The sequence below is a fragment of the Danio rerio genome, chromosome 1 (assembly GCF_049306965.1).
Source record: "Danio rerio strain Tuebingen ecotype United States chromosome 1, GRCz12tu, whole genome shotgun sequence".
NCBI lineage: Eukaryota > Metazoa > Chordata > Actinopteri > Cypriniformes > Danionidae > Danio > Danio rerio.
The window spans coordinates 47,310,815-47,336,936 of record NC_133176.1 but is presented as its reverse complement, the minus strand read 5'-3'; the positions used below and the strand labels follow the sequence as shown (position 1 = coordinate 47,336,936).

The window sequence follows — 26,122 nt, the reverse complement described above, 5'->3', positions numbered from 1 at the left end:
TATTGGTCATGCCTAATGAGAGTTCTAAATGAGCTCTGTCTCTGTTGGATCCAAAATGGAGTTTAATAAAAATTTTTTTTAATGAATATAGCATGTTAAACTATAAAACTTACAATAACTTTTAATGACTGGCCTCTTTTTACTGCCTTCTTAGTACTATTAGCAGTTTTGTCAACACCTAAACTTTTCATTAAAACTAATAAATCTTATGTCTCTCCCACAGTTGTCTCTGACTGGTGCACCATCTTCTTCCCATATCTACGTGTTCACCGACGCTCCACCAAAAGATACTCACCTGGAGAAAACCATCACAGCCCTCATCCGTAGCACCAAGTCCACTGTACATCCATCCACCCCAGTAATTTTAGCAATTGAGTATTCCACAGTCACTCCATCATTTTCACAATCCTCACCATTTCTCTCCAGGTGTCTTTCTTCATGACCCCATCAAAGAGGAGGAGGAGGGCAGTGGCAGCAGCCTCTACGTTTCAGGTGTATTACGACATGGCTTTAGCTTCTGGAGGTCAAGCTATCGAGGTCCCCAAATCCAGCCTCTCTCAAGCCACCGACATCATTGTGGACACCTCCACTTCAGCACTGGTATGATCAGAAGATTATTTCTGTGGCAATAATGTAAACAACATATGAACAAAATGCTCATAATCACAGATAAATAAGTGTAAACGCACAGTTAGAGGAGTTCCTAATTCTCTGAGAGGATATCAGATTTTACTGTCTTCAATTTTTCGACACAACATAAATCAATCCTAATTTAAAACTGTACTTTGCATCTTAACAACCTAGCGGACCTTTTAGTCATAGATTGCCATTTAAAAAAGTCTTAATTTGCTTAGAGTGGTGTCAGGAACACAATTTAACCGTAGTAATTGGTCAAAGAGGGCGACGCGGTGGCGCAGTAGGTAGTGCTGTCGCCTCACAGCAAGATTGCTGATTTGAGATGTTTACTGCATGATGACCAAAATGGCCTTAAACAACCAGCAGGCACAAGACGTCAACATGATGCCAGATTGATTCTTTACCCCAACGTCGTGGGGACGTATTTTGTTTGGAAATGAAAATCAGAACCCAAAATCAGGCCGACGCCAATGTCCAACCTAAAATCAACGTCTAATGATGTTACAACTTGACGTTGTGTGGACGTTACCACTATAATGTCTAGCAGATGTTGGATTTTGGTTGCCATACCTGATGAATAAATGTCAGTATTTGACGATAATAAGACATTGGTTTAAGATGTTGGCTCGACGTTGAATTTTTGTCACTTTCTAACGCAATCTAAAATCAACCAAATATCAACGTCGTTTGCTGTTGTTATTGGTGATCAAAATAACGTCCTTAGACGCTGGTTAAACATTGAATTTTGGTCACCTGACATCACAACCTAAATCTAACCTAATATTAACGTCTTATTACATTGTGTGCCTGCTGGCAGATTGTTACGTTTACACACACATGCATAAATTACATGTAAATACATCAGATTTTTTACACCGTAATACTCACTGCTCTTGACTACTTTTGAAAGGGCTACTTTTTACTCACACTCATAGTTTTAGGCAAGTAATGGTACTTTTACCTTTAGTATGAATTTTTCAGTACTCACTCCACCACTGGAGCCAGTTTAATTTTACCATAGTAAATAGGGTAGAAAATCTTAATCTGAATCATGCACAACATGAAGTTGTGTTTATTCTTTTTCCCAAGTGTCTTTGAATATATCAAATATATTTTGGAAATGAGGCACTTGAGGTGTGTAATGGTTTTATTAATGAAGTCCAGTGGTTTAGAGGGCATTTGAGAAAACACAGACCAGTGGAGCTTAATAAAGTGAAGCTACTTATATTTCTGATTTTTGAAGATCACATTGTCCAGTGTATTTTTTGTTTATAATATTTTTACATTTATGAAGGTGCTGTATATTAAACCATTATACAACTATGGGAAAAAATGAACTTGAAAGTTCTTAGTTTATTCTTTGGATTTATTAAATGATGGAAAATCAATGTCATTCCATCAAATAGATTTTTTAACTCTTCTGAAGTTAAACACTGGTATTTTGTTAAAAACGAACATGTACATGTCTAAAGTCATGGCACATTCTTTGTTGTTTTGTGCAAAAACATGCTCTTAATGGCAACGTGTTTGAGTAAACTTTCAGAAACTACTGATGATGTTTCTTCCAAATGTAAAATAAAGATGTCATTCTGAGCCTATTATAAAGTAAAATATAATAAAATAACGTATTCATTTTCAGATTACACAGTACCAATGTTTTAACCTAAGAAATCGATTTTTGTCCACAAATGAACACTTTGTTTTTTCTAACCAGTTGTCATTTTCTGATGAAAGACATTTTGTAAATGACAATATTTTCATTAGAAATTTTGATTGATGAATAAAATAAACATTAACATTTACTTCAAAACCATACTAAATTAATCTTCAAGCTGTCTCTTATTTTTATTTCATAGCTGTGCTGAAATAGGCTAATTGTACTGTACTTTATGGGATTTTCTATGCTTTATACTCATTATACTCTGAAAACATATACATTTCCCCTGTACGATCAATGTGTAAATACAGTCATTTTGACATGACTTGAACTCCTATTTGAGTAATTTTGGTTAATATTTGCCAAATATACTCTTTCTTCTTCTGATAGGTGACCATTCTCCAGCGCTCCAGGAGTCCGGGACGGAAAGAGAGTTTCCCTTTCCTGTTGGACAAGTCTATGTCCAACACTACCATCTACATCACAGGAAGCAGCCTCACATTCAACCTGCACAGCCCTTCTGGTACAGTCATGACACTAAGAACTAAACAAAAACACATTGTGAGTTAAAATAAACATATTGTAAACATGGCACAACTGAAAATGAATACAAATGATCATAATTAGAAATGTAAAGTGATTCTTCATTTATTTAGTTATTTTTATCATGCTTTCTTTGGTCCTAGACTTTAATATGTAGTTTCATTATTCTGCTTATTTTAAATATTGATTTAATAAATTTCTTATTTTTATGTTAGTTCTAGTTGGGCATAAAAAGAAAAAACAAACAGACAATGTTTGCTTTTTGTATTGTTTGTTGTTGTTTTTGTTTTACTATACCTATCTAAAAATGATCACCCCAAAATTATTATTTACTCACTCTCCACTTGTTCCAAAGCTTTACTGGTTTCTTTCTTCTGTTGAACACAAAAGAATATATATTAAAGTGTGTTAATTTTGACAGCACTTTAAACCAAGAGAATCCAAATCTAAATAAATAATTAAATAAATGATAAAAAGTAACAGTGTTTGAGGTAACAGTTAGATGTTATTGAAAATAAATAATTTAACCAAAAGCAATAATAACTCTGATGCAAATACTTTTGCTTCCAGGTGTGTCTCAATCTAACTCTGTGGTCAATGGACCTCTGGGAACCATTCACAGAGTGGGAAACCTGCAACGAATCCAGCTAAACGGGAGTGACACAGGCCTGTGGCAGATTGAAATGACCACAACTCAGCCCTACACCGTAAAAGTGACTGGTGAGCCATGATTTTAATAATTAATAAATCAAGTAAAAAAAAAGTTTTTATCCACTTATAAATGTTGAGATTTTGGCCTTATATAAAAGTGTTCTTTTAATCTAATGTACAGAAACCATCCAAAATAGACCTAAAATAGTTTCTTTTGACACACATTATCATAATCCAGGCTGTAAAAACCCTTTACTCTAATATTTCTGGAGAAAAAAAAACTATTTTAAAACATTTGTGCTATAAATGCACACAAATCATTGTAGATTTAATGAGATAATGCAACTACATAAATACCAAACATTATAAAACCTGTAACACCAAAAATAAATTCTTAATGTACTCAATCATTTGGGGTAGTATGATCATAGCTATTAGTTTTGTTGTGTTTAGATCTTTTTATTATGGTATTATAAAGTATGGTATTACAATTTCAGTTTTATTACAAAAAATAAAGACTTAAAAAATAAACAAAGACAGAAAAGTGTTAGATTTCTTACCCTGTTCACCTGCAGTGTCTTGTCTTATGTATTGAAGTTATATGATTGACCTGAAGAAAACGGCCAATGTGGAAAATGTTTTACAGGTCAGAGTGCGATTACATTCATCTACGATTTTGTGGAGGAGTTCAAAGGACCCCATCCTGGATTTGCTGTCATCGACGGCCGGCCATCAGCAGGTTTGAACTGTTGTCATGTTTAACTTTGACTTTCATTTTCTTGAATGATTTGAACGGACGTGTACTGATCTGCTCTTGATTTAGGCTCACCAGCTAAGCTGCTGTTGACACTGACTGGAGAGAAGGGTCCAGAGGCTCTGGAGGTGCATCAGGTGGCTCTTGTGGAGGTTTCTGGGGAAAAGGTGTCCAATGGGACTGTAGACAAAATGGCCGATGGAGATTTGCTGGTTACTGTGAAAGAAGTGCCTGGGGGAGAGTTTGTGGTCCTGCTGAAAGGAAAAGACAAGACTTACTCCAGCCTGTTTCAGAGGCAGACCACCACACAGATGTCCCTGTCCAAAGTCACCATCAAGGTACTTTTGTGGCACTTAATTTTAAGGGGACCTATTATGTCACCTTTTTCAAGATGTAAAATAAGTCTCTGATGTCTCTAGAGTGTTTATGTGAAGTTTCAGCTCAAAATACGCCATGAATAATGTTTTGAAAGGGCTTGGATCCAAATGGTGCAGTTTTGGTGACTGTCACTTTAAATTCAATTAGGATTGTGCTCCTTTAAAAAAGAGGGCCGGGGTACAAATGCCTGTGTGTCAGTATAGAGAACAATATTTTCAAATAGTCAAACAACATTCACTCTTTTCACAAAACATAACGGTTTGTACAAACATTTAGACACAAATTCCTATATATACATCAATGATCACACGTATCCTGCTTCACATGTGGAAATTAAATAATTGTATAAATCCACGGTGGATATGTTAGATAGGGTCCGTTTACTAATAATTGTATAGATTTTTTCATATGTATATTCAGATAACAACATCCATGTAATAGAATTTACTCTTGAATTTTTTCTGATGTTAATCAATGTGGAAAGTTTAAATGAAAGTGGACCTTTAACTTCTTTTGTTAGAACAAATCTTGATTCCTGATTCTTTTTGTTTCCCCTCAGGCAGTGGCCGACAGCTCTATGCTTCCAGGAGAAGTATTTAAACTTAATTTTACAGTTACGACCAATGGAACTGGCGGTGCCTACACAATCCGTGCCAGGAACGACAAGAACATCCCCATGTCACATCCGTCAACGTAATGTCTCTACAAATCGCTCAGTAATGATTAGCTTAGCTTTTCTAAAAAAGACTGAAACCCTATGCCACAATTCTGCTTGTTTGTGATGGCAGGCTCAATGTTGCGAGCGGCGGCAGTGCTCAAGGGACCATTTCTCTCACTCCTCCTTCTGCAACGCTCTCAGGAACCGATGTCACGCTGACCATCGAGGCTGAAGGCCCTGGAGGAGCGGATTCAAACTATGCTGTCCTTCGGCTTTCAGTTCTCTCTAAGGTAAGCTCAGACATTTCTGTGCACCAGCATGTGTAAGGAAATACAAGAAATGAGGCAAGTGAATAAAGAGTCATTTCAGCCACAGGTTTATTACTGATATTGCAGTAGTACCATAGAGAAATCATATACAGTTGAAGTCAGAATTATTATCCCCCTGTATATTTTTGTATAAATGTTCATTACTAACCTTTCTATAAACATGATTTGATTGATTAAAGTCGATTATATAAAATAAATATATAATGCAACATATATGAACACATACAGCCCCTTACAGTCTCCGATATGTTATCAATTACAGAAAAAGCTACACACAGCATACATTTGGTCCTTATTTGGGTTCAAAAATGACACGCAACATGTAGACCACAGTCAGTGCAAACCTCCCATCTGTATCTTTACTCTTCACCAGCACATGTAACCTCTTAGTAGAAAGTAATTCCATCATTTTTAGTTCATAATAGTCCAAAAGGTGATAATAATAGTTAAACATGGCAGTTTGTTCGTGTTTTAGGTTGCTTAAAGAATCATTTGCTCCTTTTTTTTTCTGCGTTTTATCCATTTCTGAAAGGATCGGAGATCAGAAGCACTTCAATAATCACTTGCACGTTATTATCTTCAGCCCAAGAAATTCGTTATTTCAAATATAGACGCGCACATAAGCTCTCGAGGAAGTGAAACTGATTAAGCTTTAGACGGCCTTGTAAACAACTATGGGGCACAGGGTATATTCTGCTCTTCTTCTTGGCTTTGTGGCTGTTCATCAAGAAGACGACAAGGTTTGTTTGAGCTCGGGTCGACCATGGCTTGTTATTAGATGTATTTATTATTACATTGGAATGTCCCGGCTGTGTATTTACAAATAGAGCTTCCTTTGTTTTCATTTTTCTGGTTGTACACGAGTGTAAACTCATATTGTTTAGCTGCGCATCTTGCTCCACCTTTTGGTACCCTCTTGTTGTGCTAGGTACCCTTTCGAAAGGGTACCCAAAAAGTGGTACGGTACGATTCGGTTTGCTTTTTGGTACTTTTTAACAGAGAAAACGGCCAAAAAAGCATACCTAATCGTACCGTACCATAATTAGGCAAATCATTGTATAACGATGGTTTCTTCTGCAGACAATTCTAAAAAATACAGTTTAAGAGGGCTTATAATATTGACCTTAAATGTAAAAAAAAATAAATAAACTGCTTTTATTCTAGCCGAAATAAAACAAAATGAACTTTCTCCAGAAGAAAAAATATTATCAGACATACAGTGAAAATTTCCTTACTCTGTTAAACATCATTTTGGTAAAAAAAAATAGAAAAAAAACTATAATTTTGACTTCAACTATAAAATTATAGCTTATGTTTGATTATATATATGCACATATTTGTAATTCTGATTCTGATTTCTAATTCAGATCAGTGAAAAATATATGTAAATGGACATTTTTTTTTTTTGCTATATTTTGAAATACATGTTGTATTCATATGTATACAAGCATGAACTTATGTGAACCATAAATCCATAAGAGTACATTTTGGGAGATTGAGGTTTATATCATCTGAAAGCTGAATAAATAAGGACAATGTTTGGCTGAGATACAACTATTTAAAAAACTGGAATCTGATGATTAAAAAATACAAATATTGAGAAAATCACCTTTATAGTTGTCAAAATTAATTATTTAGAAATGGATATTTCTGACAAAAAAAACTTCAGAATAGCAAAAACAACTCTTTTTTTTATTTAATTTTTTTTATTAAATTTTTTTTGCGGGGGGTGTTTTATTTGCAAGTTTGGATTGTTTTTTTTTTTTGTTTTGAACGTTGTTTAACTTTCATTCATTCATTCATTCATTTACATAATGTGCATGCAACCTTATCTTGCTGTTCAAACCCACTCTTTATTCCCCATCCAGGTGACTGACTTGACGCCTCCAAAATGCTCAATTGTGGACGTCCAGGGTGTTTGCTACGCCTCTGCTTGCAGCTCGTCAAACTGGGAACTGTCTGTCAACATCACAGACGGCAACGGCACAGGCATCCAGAGCATTTCCATCCAGCAGGGCAGTGGAAACTTCACCCAGAAGGTAGCGGAGGATGTAGTGATGGGTCGTTACGAGGCCTCTTGTTGCTCAACTTCTGTGACTTTGTCCGCTGTCGACAAGGTAGGGAATGTCGGCAGATGCAGTTACAACATGAAGTCTGGCACAGGGCCTCGTCTTTTCACCATGTCCATTCCTTTATGGGCATCTCTGCTGTTGTACGTGGTTCTGCGCGATGTGTCTCTGTAATGATCAGGAGTTCATAGCAAATACACAATCCTCCAATTCATCTTTATTTTTAAAAATATGAAGTATTTTCAGGTATGGAGGACAACCAGTGAAGAATCATGCAGCTTATTTACAACCTACAAACACGTCCAAATAGATGAAAGATTTATGAGTAAATAAATATATGTATGTATCAGGATTTATGCATATTTATGGTGTCTTGAGAAAGCCGACATACTGTTATACTACATTAACTTTTTCTTCTTTTTGTTATAATTTTTATATGCATCTCCTCCTAGACAGTCCATGCTACAAACACCAAACTTACTCCAGATCTCCACACTGGTCTGACTCGGGTTGCTATATCTTTAGGAACTGATCTAACTTACGGTTTTCCGAAAACTGACCTGGAAAATTCTGAAAAGTCTAATTGACTTAACATTGGACCAAACTTTGTGACCTCATAACTTTGGCCCAGACTGTCATACAGATTTAAGGTTGAGCTCATTTAACTCAGACTACCAATCTGCCAATCACTGATGACCTGTAAACTTACTAGTCACACCCTAGCAACCACTTATAGCACCCTAGAAACTGTACCATAGACTTCCATTGTAAAAACTGCCATTTACTTTACATTGGACATACTAATGAAATACCAATTCACACTAAAAACATATCAATCCATGCTAGAAACATACTAACGACATACCAATCCATACCAGAAACATACTAATCCATACTAAAAACATACCAATCTATAGAAACATACTAATCCATACTAGAAACAAATAAATTCATACTAGAAACATACTAACGACATACCAATACATACTAGAATCATACTTATTCATATTAGAAACAAATCAATCCATATCTAGAAACATACTAATCCAAACTAAAAACATACCTATCTATAGAAACATACTAATCCATACTAGAAACAAATCAATTCATACTAGAAACATACTAACGACATACCAAAAACACACTAGAAACATACTAATACACACTAGAAACATACTAATTCATACTAGAAACATACTAATTCATACTAGAAACATACCTGCGACATACCAAAACACACTAGAAACATACTAATCCATACTAGAAACAAATCAATTCATACTAGAAACATACTAACGACATACCAAAAACATACTAGAAACATACTAATTCATACTAGAAGCATACTAACGACATACCAATACACACTAGAAACATACTAATCCATAATAGAAACATACTAACGACATACCAATACATATTAGAAACATACTAATTCATATTAGAAACAAATCAATCCATACTAGAAACATACTAATCCAAACTAAAAACATACCTATCTATAGAAACATACTAATCCATACTAGAAACAAATCAATTCATACTAGAAATATACTAACGACATACCAAAAACACACTAGAAACATACTAATCCATACTGAAAACATACTATCGACATACCAATATACACTAGAAACATACTAATTCATACTAGAAGCATACTAACGACATACCAATACACACTAGAAACATACTAATCCATACTAGAAACATACTAATCCAAACTAAAAACATACCTATCTATAGAAACATACTAATCCATACTAGAAACAAATCAATTCATACTAGAAATATACTAACGACATACCAAAAACACACTAGAAACATACTAATCCATACTGAAAACATACTATCGACATACCAATATACACTAGAAACATACTAATTCATACTAGAAGCATACTAACGACATACCAATACACACTAGAAACATACTAATCCATACTAGAAACATACTAACGACATACCAATACATATTAGAAACATACTAATCCATACTAGAAACATGCTAACATTTATGTACTTTCCTATCTATGCTGTTTCAAACTTCTTAAAAACTACTTCAGTTATTTAAACTTTTAAACTGCCTCAAACTTTCAGACTAGACTTTCTCAAGCCATCATAAAGTTTGTCTACGAACTTTACTTTTCTAGTTTTAAATTTGTTTCTATAAAGAGCTATTTGACTGACTCTGTTTTAATCTAGTATTTATATGATAAGAATGCAGTGTTTTCTTACTTTGGTCCAAATATAGGTGTAATTAGTATAGTTCATGCACTAATGTTACAAAGACACACGCATTTTAAATATCAATACATTTTACATATATTTGCATATGAAATATATACAAACATGACTATTAAAGGGATACTTCACCCAAAAATGAACATTTACCACTATTTACTCACCCTTTCCATACATGAGTTTCTTTCTTCTGTTGAATACTAAATAAGATACTTTGAAGAATGCTGAATTAATGAAACCACTGACTTCCATAGTAGGAAAAACAAATACTATGGAAGTCAGTAGTTAAAGGACATTTTTCAAGATATCTTCCTTTGTGTTTAACAGAAGAAAGAATCACATAAAGGTTTGAAACGAGTGAAGTGTGAGTAAATGATGACAGAACTTTCAGTTTTGGGTGAACTATACCTTTAAATATACATTGACAGAAATGGTATACTATGGTTGACATCAGCGTTCAGCTTTCCATATGTAACCTTAAGTACTATGACACTTGGAATGTGTGATTATAAAAGAATAATTATGCATCATAAAGAAGTTGTCATATGTTAATCATTTTAGGGTTACGTGTTTGGATTGAGTGATATGGTGGGCGTTGCAACATGTCCATGTAATCTACAAGCAGCTATCTAACCGTTAAAATATAAGCTGCTTGACATAAAGCACTTAACATAAACTGGAATTTGTACTCGTATATGGCTTTCGAGTCTTTTTTTGTGTTGGTTACTTCATTCAGTGAAGTTCAATATTGTAGACTGAATCTTTTTTTTTTCACAGTTCTTCACAGCTTAATTCAATTTGACTCCTGTTTAGATATTTGAAGATCTCACCTGCTGTTTTGTTGTGTAATTTATTTGTTTTCTGAGCCACATTATAGTCTACAACAGTGGTTCTCAAACTGTGGTATATATATTTAAAAATTTATTTAAAAAATGATTTATATATGAATTTGATGACATATAGCCTATGTTTCCAGGTGTTGATAAATAGGCTCCTATGTTAATACTTTACAGGAGTACAGGAGTTTTTTTTTACTTTTTTAAGAACAGTAGCGTATCATGTTTAACTTTTAAAAGCACATTTTAATATAAATGTTGACGTTTTGAGTCAGTAGTTATGCTACTGTATTTCAATACTGGTCATTATGGTGGTACTTGGAAAGAAAATTTTTTTTTCTGAGATGGTAAAAAGTTGAGATCCACTGGTATATAATGTAGTTTTACACTGCCACCTAGTGGTCTTGACTGCATCATACTACATTAGTAACACTTGAATAAACATATTTCAGAAACTGTGTAGCACAAACAGCTTTTTATTAGATCATCATGTTTTCTGGACACACATTTGTTTTACAATTTCCCAGTAATGACAAAATAATAATAAACAATGGAAATATTCATATTCACTCCATTATGTTACAACATGCACTAAAAAAAGCACTCAAATTCACTCAATTAAAGGGATTATACCCTTAAGTAATATATACATATATAGCAGGACACTAAAAAGGTCTGTAAAACTGAAGTATAACTTTAAAATGAATAGAAAAATAAGAAAAGAATCACAATTATTTCACATTCTTAAAAAAGTTTAGCAATTACAGCACTGTTAAAAAAGCATGCAATTTGATTGTTTTTAAAATTACATCTTTATCAATTATTTTACAATCAAACCTAATGCTGTTGTATTAGGGCTGGGTGATAAAATTGGTATCGATAATTATTGACCGAACATCATTGTCAATATTGATAAGAAAAAATATATTAAAAATTCAGTTTGTAGTTTCAGTATGAAGCGCCATAGTTTTATAATAATGTGGCTACTTGCACGACGCGCTTATGGGAGCGACGTGCACTGACATGCTCATTTTCCAGCTGCACATGATTAAAAAACATCTGAACGAATGATCCGGGTGCACTAAAAAAAATCCTAATATTCCTAAATGGATTGTTACAAACAAAATATTCAATAATTATCTATATTAAATGATATGAAACATGATATCATTATAGTTTGTTTGCATTATCACCCAGCCCTATATTATATTTTCCATTACAACTCATTTCTATTGAGCGCTATGGTTCAGTAGATTACAGTATGATTCAGTGCGGGTCACCCAGAGTTTTCATTTCGACATCATTCTCACTTGACGAAAGCTGTATAGTCCATTCACATATATCTTTCGCACACTGAATTAATTATTCAAATGTAGAAGTATTGTAAAAGCACACAAAAAATGAGAAGAAGCGGTGCGTCTCACGCTTTCCAAACAATTTGACACAACATGTTTGTAACAAGATGACAAAATTTGAGCCTGGGTCAGTGTTAATTTTGTCAATGAAAATGGCTTGACATAAACAGAAACTTTTCAGGTCTGCTGCTCCAGTAACGTGACTGAATGTGCATGTTTTGGTCCACTCATCTAATGAATGAACAGCACATGTTTTTGCATGTCCAAAAACATGCAACTTAATTTAATTGACTAATTTAAATCGGCACCATAGCCATGCACCTAGTAAATAGTTATCTCTTAAGAGCAATCACTATCTGTTCATTAGTTACTACAGCAGGGGAGTTCTCAAGATCTACCTGAGCTCAAACTCCCCTCTTGACTTGCAAATCGAAGGGAACCCCGGGCTCGAGGATCTTATGAGCTCAGGGCTCTCTTCCAGGACAGCATGCCAAACACGCATTATCAGCTAAGTAACTCTTGAATAGACGAGTGGATCAGAGCATGCTCATTCATGGTTTTCAATCGTGTTTCTAGTGGAGACGACCTGTCAAATTTCTGTTTGTGTCAAGCTATAGGCAACACCCTTATTTTCATTCATGAAATGAACACTTGCTTGGGTCAACCATGGTTCACTGCTGTGCACAGTCATTGTTTGATTATGGTGCGGGGTTTCGGCTGTAGATTTAAAATGGCGCTTGCTTATGTTTTCATTCCTCTGACTTGCTGCAAGCACAAGTGATGATTCTCTGTTAACCAATAGCATTAAGTAGTGGTTTAGGTTCACCCTTAAGCCGCCTTTCCACTGCACACGACAAACGACAAGCGACAGACAGGAAGTTGTTCATTTCCAATGTAGAGCAGTCCGGGAGCTGTGTTGAGTTCCGATCATCTCCGTAAGCGGAAAATTCGGATCCGAATTGAGCTGCGGATCCGTTGAAATATTTGAACTCCTGCAACTAGATTGCATGCGACCTGCCGACCGGATATGATGAATTCCAGTGTTGTCCAAGCAGGTTCGTGCGCGCGAGATGAGAAATAGGAGTTTATTTGGTTATTTTTTGAATTATAAAAAGTCTATATTAAAGAAAAACATTTCTGTTCATAAATGTAAGTAAGAAAGTAATAAAAAAATATATTTTAAATGTTGTTTCCACATTCCCTCCAATATTTTAGAGGTCTATGAGTTTCTAGTATTCAGTCATCCATTAAACTATGAAAACGCACAGAGAATAAAGGCTATTGCTTTAGCAGTTCTTTATTTCGGACACCGTGAGAATCAGGCTTCGCCCCTGTGGTGCACGACAACACTGAAAATACTGTGCGGCTGCCACAAGGGGGCATATTCTGACAGTCGTGTCCAAATGTCGTGTGCAGTGGAAAGGCGGCTTTAGTACTGTACTATTTTGCTAAAGTGTCTAAAACAGTTGTATGGTATGATACATTATTTTGGTACATCTGACAGTGGAAACGGAAATAAATGCATACCGCACTGTACTGTACCTAACCACACTGCTCAATAAAAACTAGGCATGATTGCCTTGTTAAATAGTACAAATCCTTTCCTATTTTTCATGTACCATGTTGTGTGTGAAGATGCTTCTTTAGATGAGCCGACTGAGTGAAACGTTTCCCACATTCCTTGCACTCAAACGGCCTTTCCCCTGTGTGGATGAGCTTATGCCTTTTAAAGTTACCTAGATCCACAAATCCCTTCTCACAGTGCGGGCAAGTGTAACGTTTCTCTCCTCTGTGCCCTTGCATATGCATATTCAAAGCTACTCTATGTTTAAACCTCTTCCCACAAAGAGTGCAAGAGAAGGGCTTCTCTCCAGTGTGCATACGCATATGTGTGGAACGGTCCGCCTTGGCCAAAAACCTCTTTCCACACACTTTACAAGGAAACGGCCTTTCCCCAGAGTGAATAAGCTGGTGTTTGGTAAGGGTAAAGTGGTACACAAAACTTTTCCCGCACTCTTCACACTGATAACGCTTCTCTTCGGCATGGACCTTCATGTGCCGGTTGAGACCTCGGACACTAGGGAAGGCCTTTCCACATTGGGAACAGGTATAAGGTCTCTCTCCTGTATGAAGCCTCATGTGATTCTCCAAGGCAGATGCATTGCTAAGGATGCGTCCACAATCGGGACACTCTGTATTTCTCTGCAGGGTTTTGCCCAAAAGTTTGGGTAAGGTTTGACATCCATTGTTTGAGCCAGAAAGTTGTGATTCCCTAGTCAAGTCATTCTGCAACTGATCCTTAATCATACCTTCCTTAACCGAGGGATCTACTTGTCTGGAGTTGAAACAAAGCTTTCTCTGTTTTCTGAGTCTAGACTGGAGTGTGGGAGTGTCGTCGTCTGAAAGGTCTTCATTGTTTCTATCTGTTGTTTCTGCTCTGCAGTGTGGGGAAAATGGTAGGTTCTCAACCAAAGGCACTGAGGTCTGTAAGGACCGAGCAGGTACTCTGCCTAAAACAACATTAGCTGAAGCAGCAGCAGCTTGTTGTTCTTTCGGTGTTAGCAAAGGCGCAAGTTGCCCAGATGATGATTGAAAATGATGTGGAGGCGCCTGATCAGGAGCATCTTGTGGCGTTATCATGATTGGTGGCTGCAAGTGCAAACAATCAAGAGATTCAAGCAAATCTGGCGAATTATCAGGCAGAGGACAAAATTGGCTTGAGGAGGAGGAGAACTGATCAGATTGTGGAGGATACTGAGATTGGGTAAGTGAAGGTTGAGGTGGGTTTAAGGAAGGAGATGCTGGAATTGTGTTTACTGGAAGGTGAGAAGATGAAAATGAAACCAGCATTGGTAGATACGAAGTTGGCTTTGCCGGAGTTGGAACAACTGGCTGCACTGCAGGGAAACTAAATGAAGGATTTGAATGTGCCCCAGAATGTGCTGGGATTACCTGAGGAGATGCAAATGCATGCGGTCGAGGGGGAACAAGATTGGTTCCTCTCCGATCATGGACTTGTGTGGGTTTACTTGATGTTGCAGGAACCAAGCCTGATGGCATGGCAGTGTGTACTACTGGAGTCATCTCTTGGGCTTGATTTTTAATGGCTTGTGGTTGAATGAATGGTGGTTGTGTAAGTTTAGCTGAACATTGTGCAAATGTTTGAGTGGCCTGGTTTATGGATGTAATGCTTGATGCAGATTTCTCTGTGTGTGTAAACAATGCCCTTTGTTTGTTGGAAGTAGGCTCTGCTACTACGACCTGACTAGAAGGAACTGCAGAAAGGATGGTATTTTGAAGTGGATGACACATATCTGATTCCTCTTTCTGCGGGACTACTGTTTGGTTTGATGCGTGAGGATTTGGGCTTGGTCGACGGTGAACTAATGAAGTTGATTGCTTAGCTTGAGGTATTGATGGAGCACCTGACAACTGAATCATTGGTACAGATAATTTTGCACAGGCAGTACGAGCAGGGATTGAACTGTTTGGTACTGAAGTAGTGGATGTCTGTGCTGGTACGCTGGCATCTTGCTTTTTGTTTTGGGAAGACAAGCCTTCACGGTTTTCCTTTGTACTTAGAGATGTACCTTGGATGGGTTGTGTAGACTGGTTGGGTTTATGACCACAGGAAGTCACGCTGAGATTAGAGGACAACGGAGTTACTGGTGGCGGTGACTTTCCTCTGGGGTTGCTTTGGTGTCTTGTTATAGTTTGAACTGCTGGTGGGATCACAACTGCAAATACAAAAGATGAAGATGAGTACAGCATAAGGAACATAACATGTTAAAGGTGTGAAGCGCACTTTGGTTATTTTGACTGCCTGAGTACTTAGTAACATTACTCCAGGGGTGTCCAACTCAGTCCTGGAGGGCCACTGTCCTACAGAGTTTAACTGCAATTTGCTTTAATACACCTGTCTTGAGGTTTCTACTACGCCTAGTAAAGCTGTGGTCACACTGCACTTTTCGCCCCATAGACATACATTCATTCACACGCAAATGCTACAGACTGGAAACACAAACTCATCAGACAAGTTTCACAGTTCGCTGCATTGCAAAGTTCAAGCGAATGTGACGGCATGAGACTAATCAAAGATCAAAACATGACCTCTCTGGACAGAAATCTGAACCAATCGCTTGCTTTTTTTAATGCCTAACCATCTTGTTTATTCCCGCCTCTTTTTGCAGTGCCGTATGACAGAATTTTGCATGCTTAAACTCTTGTTTGACCACGGCATGAGACCTTGGCTTTTTCTTACTTCCAAGAACACTGAGAATGGACTCGTTCTTGTGGAGACCGTTCTTTCCAAGTTACATCGGAGGAACGAACTCAAGAGACAGTGAGAACAGAGAACGCATCTTGTGAGAAATGAGATGCTGCGTTCTTTCCGGTGGTCACATGACCTTTACACATTTTTAACGGAAAAGTATCAAACATTACATCATTCATTCCCCCCTCCCTTTTCACAAATATACATTGCACAATACAAATAAAGCTAATTTGTATACGAATTTCAGCAAATAAACAGTCTTAATGTATTTATGCCTTCATAAAGATTTTCATGGTAATGTTTACTTTCACAGTCTCATTTAGGGAAACTCCTAATATAAATAGGTTATATCTTTGAACTTTAATGATAAGTCTATATAAAATGCTGCGATTCCAACCTCCTTTATTCGACCGCAATGACTAATGGTACTTTGCTCTCAAGTCTGCATCTATGCATCCTCGATATCAAGAATACATCCGGGAACTTTCACGCGTCCGTCCGTTCTCCGTAAATTTTGGAACTGAACTTTGGCAGTTGATGATGACGTTACACATGAACACGAGGACGCAAGGTCGCAGAAGAATGCATTTTAGAAACAGCCCTTGATTAGCTGGTTCAGGTGTGTTTAATTAAAGTAGGAGCTAAAATATGTAGGACAGTGGCTTCCGGGGCAGGAATGGACATGAGTTTAATAATTGAGTCCTTGGGATGGGTTCAATGTTTTTTATGTTGAACTATGTGGGTCTAGGGACCAAGTGTATGCCAACTTTTTTTAGCTATTGAGAAGGTTTGGTTCTTACGTGGAAAAATCACATAACGATCAACTATCTGAGGTCCATCTCAAAGGCAAAACCTCCATGTGGGTTTAGTTACAACCCTGCTCCAACAAACAATATCTGTGTCTTTCAAATAGTCCTAAGGAGCTTGATTAGCTAAACTCTTCAGGGCTGTGGCCTTTGGGTTTGGGGGTATATTTAGGTGACAATGCTTTACTAAAAACTGAAAAGCTTTTTCCTTTGCATTTTTGAAAACTTTTGTAAAAAAAAAAACAAAATATATTACAAAACTGCCTAAGAATGCTGTATTTTTCATGCCAGATCAGTAGTTGTAATAGCAGTATAATAAAAAAGGCACTTTAAAATCCAACTTCCCGAAACATTGTTCTCATGAAAATAAAATGCTAATAAAATGTATGCCATGTAAACAATGTCCTTTCTTACAGATGTTTTATTGCATTCTATTAGTTGCTGCTAAATAAGTAAATGCATATTAAATGTATATTATACCAGCAAGTACCAGGTCTGTATGGGTAAATTATATTTCTGCCTTAATAATCATTTTATTTTGAAAATATGACAGTATTGTACATGACATGATAGAATGATTTATTTGTGTATTGGAAGATTTGTGAATGATTCTTTTACCCCTTTCCATGGTGTCCTTATTTGGCTCTTTGCGCACCAGTATCGGTTCAGCACCCTCTTGCTTCAGTAGAAAGTATCCTGGTGCATATTCATCACATTCAGACTCCTGAGGCTGAAGAAACAGAACATAACAAAACAAGACAATCATTATAAGTAGGAATGTGTCGGCACCAATAGCCTAGTGGTTAAGTGCGGCGACATATAGCACCATGATGTTCACGGCGACCCGAATTCAATTCCTGGCTTGTGGTCCTTTGCCGACCCTTCCCCTATCTCTGCTCCCAACTATTTCCTGTCAATTCTCTGCACTATTCTATCCTTTAAAGATTAAAACCCCTAAAAAATAAATAAAGTGTGACCAAAGCATTAATTATAAAAAAAACTAGGAATGCACGGATATGAACTTTAGAGGGGATAACTTTGTTTCGAAGCCAAAAAGCAATATGTGTGAAGAAAATTCATTTCTGAGCCTGCTTACACAATCAAAACATAAGGAAATGCAGTAGACACCTGATAACATGTTAAACCCTTTACTGCAGAAAACCTTAAAACTGCAAAGAAATGTCTAGATCTTTATTTTCCCCAAATCATTTACAAATTGCCAATTTTAACTCGCAGTGTTAAGCAATCCACACTTCAAATGTTTTTCATAAACAAAAAAACATAAAAATTTAATTTGTGTTTTATTTATCAGTGATTTATTTGTGTTTGTAAATCAGAAGATTGTGCATCACTAAATAAAATAACAAATTTGAACGTAACATTTAAATGTCCACTGTCTCCTGATATGACATAAAATAAAAATTATCCTGCTGGAAGTAGCCATCAGAAGATGGGTACACTGTGGTTATAAATGGATGGACATGGTCAGCAACAATACTCAGGTAGGCTGTGGCGTTGACACAATCCTCGATTGGTACAAAGTGTGCCAAGAAAATATCCCCCACACCATTACATCACCACCACCAGCCTGAACTGTTGATACAAGGCAGGATGAATCCATGCTTTCATGTTGTTGATGGCAAATTATGACCCGACCATCCGAATGTCGCAGCAGAAATCGAGACTCCAATCTTCTATTGTTTAATCTTGAGTTACTATTGCCTTTCTATCAGCTCAAACCAGTCTGGCCATTCTCCTCTGACCTAAGGGATTTGAGCCCACAGAACTGCCACTCACTGGATATTTTCTCTTTTTCAGACCATTCTCTGTAAACCCTAGAGATGGTTATGTATGATAATCTCAGTAGATCAGCAGTTTCTGAAATACTCAGACCAGCCCGTCTGGCACCAACAACCATGCCACGTTCAAAGTCACTTAAATCACCTTTCTCCCCTATTCTGATGCTCGGTTTGAACTGCAGCAGGTCGTTTTGACCATGTATACATGCCTAAGTGCATTGAGTTGCTGCCTTGTGATTGGCTGATTAGAAATTTGCGTTAATGAGCAGTTGGAAAGGTGTACCTAATAAAATGGCCGGTGAGTGTATATGTTATATAGAAGTTATTTAAGATATATTTAACTTTAAAAAACAACTGTATTTTATCAGCAATAAAAAACTTAATTAGTTTATTTATGTTATATGGTCACACTAAAATAAACAGGTAATTGATATTTTTCTGAGCTAATAAAAAAAAAAACTATGCCAAGGTGCAAACATTTAGACACCACAAACCCTTAGCGGAAATTCAGAATCTTACTGGCTTACATGATCTCAGTCTGACTCTATCTGACCTCATGAATGTCATGCAAAAGCTGAGAAGAGGAAGAAAGACAAATAGAAGAACCGGAATGAATAAAGAGATCTCATCTGTTGCATGATCTGTCATTCCTTACCTCTTGTTTGATGAGAAGCAAAGCCAGCTGCCTGTTTCCATCCTCACTCGCACACAGATCTGTGAGTTTATCGCTCGTGATGTCTCCAACATGAAGACGCTGTCCAATAAACTGACGAGGACTGCATGCCCGCTCAGCCAAAAGGGCATTTTCTGACAAATGTAAATTAAGAAAATTTATATCGACAATCTGCACAATTTAATGTAACTACAAAATGGTGCATACATTTAGATTTTAAAACACCAGGAATGACTCAAAACCTTTGCTTAAATTCTGAATCTTATTGGCTTATATTATATATTATCATTAATATATTAGATATCATCAACCAAAAGGGAATTTTAGTATAAATGTAAATTAAGATAATGTATCTTTGGCATAGAACGATAAGCGTTTTCAAGGTATACCGCGGTTTGAAAAAAGTAAAGGTTTTAAAACCGTCAAAATTTTCTGCAATACCATTTTTTTTAGGACAACAGTATCTTCAGCAGAAAAGATATACAAAAATGCCACTTTAAGTCATTAAAAAACTTTTTTTTTTAAAACAAATAAAGACAACAGATGTCTATAATTCATTTAGCCTGACATGTTTACTTTTTCAAAATATTTTGGAGAAAAAAAAAGGAGAAAAAAGTTGTTGTTTTTTACCCAGACATTTAAAAAGAATATATTTTAGAGCAGTAATCAATCACAATATTGTGATACAGTGAAACCGTGATATTTTTATCTAAGGTTATCATACCGTCAGAATCTTATCCTGGCCCATGCCTAGTATATCTACAATCTATAGTCAACTGTAACTACAAAATGGTGCATACATTTAGACATTAATACACGACGAATAACTGAAACCCTTAGTGGTAATTCCAGATCTAATTGGCTTATTTTATATATTATCATTCATATATACATATCATCAACCGAAAGGGAATTTTCTGACAAATGTAAATTAAGAAAATGTTTATCTACAATCGTTACAATTTACTGGAACTACACTATCAACTATCTATTCACAAGATTAACTATCTATTCGCTTTAGTCTTCAAGGTGTTTTCAGATTACATTTACATTTAGCAGACACTTTTGTCCAAAGCAACTTACATATGTAAATTGCACAAAAAATGACCCTCATTAATAATTACTATAATAATTTATGGCTGTTAAATACTATAGTGTTTTTTTTTTTAACTATACTATTGTAACGTGTACTATACTATACATATTATAGCATGCGCTAGTGTAAAGTAACAAATTACATTTATTCTAGGGCTGGGCCAATAAACGATATAATATTGAATCGTTATAAATTTTGTCAATAACAATGATAAGCCCTGGACTTTTTTTACTCTATAAAACGGTGTTGATATTATAGTTTAACCAAATTTTTGGCCACCGAAAATGTATCAGTTGAAAGTATGTTACGCCATTCAATGGACCCTCTAATTTTTTGGGGTACTCTTTTAAATCTGGAAGCCCTAACATTTTATAGCAAAATATATACCGTTGTCATTCAATATGGAAAATAAATATCGAGATTGCATTTTTGCCATCTAGCCTAGCCCTAATTCATTCATTCATTTTCCTTCGGTTTAGTCTGATTGATCAGAGGTCACCACTGTGGAATGAACCACCAACTATTCCATCATATGTTTTGCGCAGCAGATACCCTTCCAGCCACAACCCAGTATTGGGAAACCCCTGTAAACTCTCACATTTAAGTACACAGTCATACACTACGGACAAGTTTGGTTACCCAATTCACCTATATTGCATATCTTTGGACTGTGGGGGAAACTGGAGCACCCGGAGGAAACCCACACAAACACGGGAAGAACATTTACTGAGTAATTTTAAAAATGTGTACTTTTACTTTCACTTGAGTACATTTTTAGTGCTGTATCTGTACTTTTACTCCAACGTTTCACTATTTAACCTCAAGACATGTACAGTGCGGAAGCATTAAAGGTGTCCAAGGAGACACGAAATCATTACAAGCAATGACTGAGAGACTGTTGATGATGATGATGATGAGAAAATGAAGATGTCGACTGTAGGAGGACTGAAATCACCAAATGGCCTTAAACAATCACTAAATTCCCAAAAGAATGTACACAAATAATATGTAAATGGATCACAATTTCACATCGTAATACTCACTACTCCTTTAAAAGGGCTACTTCTTACTCATACTTTGAGTAATATTTACAACAGATACTTTTACTCTACTTGCACTACATTTTGGGGCAAGTACTGGTACTTTTAGCAATAATAGTATTTACAACACTTAATGAATGCTGCTGTATTAACTATAGAAAACTTTTCACTGCAATAAACACTGTAGTATACTTTAGTTTTTACTACAGTAATCTATGATGTATTGTAGTATAATATACCGTCTAGTTGCAGAAAACTTACAGTAGTACAGTATTAGGTTTTTCCTATAACTATATAGGCAGGCATTATACATTGACAATCGGGGTCCTAAATTTTGGCTTCCTTTAGGACAAACTATGCAAACAATAAATCTAATTTGACGTAACCTCTAGACAATATGTTGAAACAAGCACCTATTTTATAAGAAAACGTGGTTTTCTCCAGGTCTTGTAAACTCTTACGGTGTCTATCGGTGCCAGTGGTGGAAAGAGTACTCAAAAGTAATACTCAAGTAAAAGTACCATTACTTGCCCAAAAATGTTGTGCAAGTAGAGTAAAAGTATCTGTTGTAAATATTACTAAAAATACGAGTAAAAAGTAGCCATTTAAAAGTACTCAAGTGTGGTGTACAGGGAGGTGTAAACGTAACATTCTGTAGTGCATTTAGTGATCTTCCTATTTTGCTTAGTTCCTTCCAAATTTCCTTCCATTGTTTGTTCGTTCTGTCCTTCTTTCATTCATTCATTTGTTTGTTTGTTTGTTCTTTCCTTTATACATTTGTTCCTTCCTGCGTTCCTCCCTTCATTTGTTCTTATTTTTGCTCCCTCCTTCATTGGGTCCTTTGTTCATACATTCATTCATTCCTTCCTTAGTTTGTTCAGTCCCTCTTTGAATCCTTGCTTCATTCATTTGGTCTTTTCTTCCTTCGTTCGGTCCTACCTTCCATTCCTTGTTCGGTTTTTCCTTCATTCAGCCCTTTATTCCGTTTTTCACTCATTCTATTTAGTGATTGTTTAAGGCCGTTTGGTGATTTCAGTCATCATACAGTCGGCATCCTTCATTTTCTCATCAGTGACATGAGACATATAAAATGTCTCTGGGTCAATGCGTATAAAGATTATGCACATCTTCTTGGACATTTTTAATGCTTCCAAAAGGTTTGTTGCAATTATAAAGCAACCATGTCTTGAGCTAGTTTAGTATGATGCGATTTGATTGGACAGTACCAATAAATCTCAAGGGAGCTCAAGGGAAAGCAAAAGTACAAATCTTTAAAAGGATTAAGCGAATTACAATTCCTGAGAAAAACTATTCAATTACAGTAATTTGAGTATTTGTAATTTGTTACTTTACATCACTGATCGGTGCTCTAAATCTGCCAGTTTCAGACTGTTTAAAGACTTTTTTCTCACATGGACTGATTGGCGCGATAATGCATTCACAGTGGTATGAACCGTTATAGGGGTGGTCAAGTGGATGTCTATTATTTGAATTAGAAACATTATTGTTAAAATTGCAGATCTCACTTTTAAAGGGCCCTCCACACATCTTATTTAGATGTCCTTTAGGGTGATCAAGTCTTAATTAGGAGGGTCAATCCCCCCCCAAATTCGCACCCTGATTATAGTTGTATTTAGGCATGGATGATAAGCGGTTTCGAGGTTTACCACCTTAAAAAAGTCTAGGTTTTAATACCACTAAAATGTTCTGTTCTAAAAAATTATTTTAATGTGCTGAAACTTACCAAGAGAGCAGAGGTCAATGATTTATTTTAATCGTTTAGCTGTTTACTGCTCCAAAATATTATAAATGTTTTTTTTTTAAATATAATAAATTGTGTTAAAAATGTTTAAGACATTTAAAAAGAACTTATATTAGAACAGTAACGTTAAACACAATACCGTTATATTGTTATACAGGGTTATCATACCGTCTGAATAAGAAATAAACTCCAGGTAACGTTAACGTTACTTTACTATAGTATAGTTCAAAAAACACTATTTACTTTAAACTAGCCCTACTTTAGTATTAATTTCATGTGCCTGTATATTATAACATCCAGAAGACAAGAAGGCTTTTAACTTTAACGTTACGTGTCCAGCATCTTATCATGTCAGAGCCGTTAAAAGTGGTTATAATTTTCCAGGAAGTGTTTAACGCACGCCCAGGCACACAGAAGCACAATGCTAGAAGTTAAACCTACCACACTGCACCCCAACATCACGGTATTTTGAGACACTGCCAGTCCTCTGAATCCCAGTTTGAGGGAATCTTCTGGTGTCCTGACAGGATGAATGAGCTGTCTTCTTGTTGACATTCTCGACTCTCAGATGCACCAATTCCGCTTTCAGGCTCTGTAGAGTGCTCTGGTAAAGTTTGGTCGTTTCCCGGACGGCGGTCTGTAGTAACGTTTCCATGATGTGTGTGAACTGGGTCTGAAACCCGTCACAATCCTCCATGCTCGCATCCGGCATGGTCCGATTTGGGTTAATTTACTTTTGTGGAGAGGAGTCGTTGTGGTCCCTTTGACAGAGTCATCGACGATTACAATGATCCTCCCAGAGGAGGGCGCTGTACTTCCGTTATGAATGCTTCAACCAAGTTGTATTTATAGACCGCTGTAAAGATGGTTTGCGGTCTGCTTTTAATATATCGCTGTGAAGAATGAAGAAGTAAACACGACAGTATTATGCACTCAATAGATGTCTCATTTGGAATAATAAGCATGTTTTATTTAAATCCAAAACACTGTTTTTTGAAAGTTGGTTCTACATTAATATAAATTTGGTTAGTTTTTAAACCGAATGGCCTTCTTTTAAGTTTAAAATCCATACATTCCTAAAGACTATGCTGTAGTAATGGATGCTGTCCTCTCTGGTTTACAAATGCTTTGTAAAAACACGTTCCCCTTCTCCTTTGCTGTTCCTGGAATCTTCTTGATACTGCTCTTCTAATAAAATTAATAATCGACAAATTAGATCTCTTTTTTTAAAGGGATGTTGTCTCTAGACCTCATGTGATGACTTTCTGGAATAGCTATGCTAACTTGTTCTGGCCCAATATTAAAAAAATAACCTCATAAATACTTAATAGCAAATAAAGTAAAATAAATTTCTTTCAAACTTATTTATAAATCTTATTTCAGTAATTACTGAATTAGCAGTTTAATTGTGAAACTGCTACATGCTCAACTCAACTCAACTTATTTCTACAGCACTTTCAACAAACCTCAATGGGTACTAAAGTGCTGTACATAAAACAAATGCAAATATACACAAAACCAAATTACATAAACTCACGTCACATGATTAAAAGCTAAAGAAAATAAGTGTGTTTTCAGTGATCTTTGAAAAGATTCAAAAGTTTGAGCTGTTCTTAAAGAGAGTGGAAGATGCTGTACATTTTGTGGTCTACACAAACATATTATCATTTGTTTTGGAGATGCCCATATGTAGTTACTATTTGGTTGGATTTCTGCTCTTTTATTAGAATCAAATTTCAACTTTGTTTTAAAAATGTTTTATTTGGTTTATATTGAGCAGGTCATTACACAAAGAGTACTTTTTGCTCAATTTATTCCTTCTGTTGGCAAAATTGCGTTTACACAAAAGCAAGTACAGTGACTACAAGCCATTATTTATTATTTTGAAGTCAGAATTTAAGCTTTAAAACGATCTATAATTTGACAAATAAGAAAGCTGTTAAGTGTATTAATGTGCACAAACATTTACATGTTTTTATTTTTTATTTTTATTTTTTTTTGTCTTTTTCAAAAAAGAAACAAAAAAGACAAGATTATGCATGGTGAAAATGCATGATTTTTTTTTTGCAAAGGCGTTTAAGTTTGACTAATTAAAGAAAATGGGACTTATGCTTTTAAAAATGGCACTGTTCCTGAAATGGTTTGAATATTTTGTTTGAATAGCTTTATATTTTTTTGGTTTTTTGGTTTTTTTTGTATGAAGGGCCAAAAACCAAATATCACTGAGAGCCATGGGCTGAAGATAAATAATCAAAAGTACATCAATGGGTAATTTCCTAATTTATTTCATAACAGTCAAAAATATGTAGAAAACATTGCTTTGAATCTTGTTATAACTTTTTAACAATAATTTATTGCAATAAAATGTAAACAATCACATTTATAACACAGTGGAGATCAATGCTGAATATACCAGACAAGCAGAATCTGCCCTTGCCTTAGTTTGCTCACCAAAGTCTCTCCATTGTCCTCTATCCATCGGGTGCATTTTAAACTAAACAGCATTTAAATTTAACCATTTAACTTTAGTTAGCTTTTTTAAGCTTAACAATAAAACAAACAG

General features: G+C 35.8%; 2 protein-coding genes across 9 annotated transcripts in view; one reads left to right on the top strand and one right to left on the bottom strand.

Annotated features, from left to right (window-relative positions):
- Positions 1-10,613, top strand: part of vwa11 (von Willebrand factor A domain containing 11) — a 29,442-nt gene extending 18,829 nt beyond the window's left edge. For 4 of the 8 annotated variants that reach the window (XR_012407564.1, XR_012407572.1, XR_012407544.1 and 1 more), the window contains 10 exons: positions 224-340; positions 427-600; positions 2,684-2,816; positions 3,407-3,556; positions 4,134-4,226; positions 4,311-4,579; positions 5,179-5,312; positions 5,408-5,567; positions 7,475-9,016; positions 9,550-10,613. Coding sequence is in view for 4 of the 8 variants with exons in the window: in XM_073953577.1 (XP_073809678.1) it covers positions 224-340; positions 427-600; positions 2,684-2,816; positions 3,407-3,556; positions 4,134-4,226; positions 4,311-4,579; positions 5,179-5,312; positions 5,408-5,567; positions 7,475-7,849 (1,605 nt within the window). In the remaining 4 variants the exon portion in view is untranslated. Of the gene's footprint in view, positions 1-223; positions 341-426; positions 601-2,683; positions 2,817-3,406; positions 3,557-4,133; positions 4,227-4,310; positions 4,580-5,178; positions 5,313-5,407; positions 5,568-7,474 lie in introns of all 8 variants that reach the window. The other 4 variants (XM_073953577.1, XM_073953582.1, XM_021476927.2 and 1 more) reach the window with 1 other exon arrangement.
- Positions 10,614-11,215: 602 nt separating this feature from the next.
- On the bottom strand, positions 11,216-24,348 carry LOC799968 (uncharacterized). Its single transcript, XM_001340227.9, has 4 exons — positions 24,001-24,348; positions 19,644-19,795; positions 17,808-17,919; positions 11,216-15,847 (listed from the first exon to the last, which is right to left on the bottom strand). Exons 1-4 carry the CDS (start codon positions 24,269-24,271, stop codon positions 13,722-13,724), a joined length of 2,661 nt encoding a protein of 886 aa, XP_001340263.4. The 5' UTR covers positions 24,272-24,348; the 3' UTR covers positions 11,216-13,721.
- Between the last annotated feature and the right edge of the window lie 1,774 nt (positions 24,349-26,122).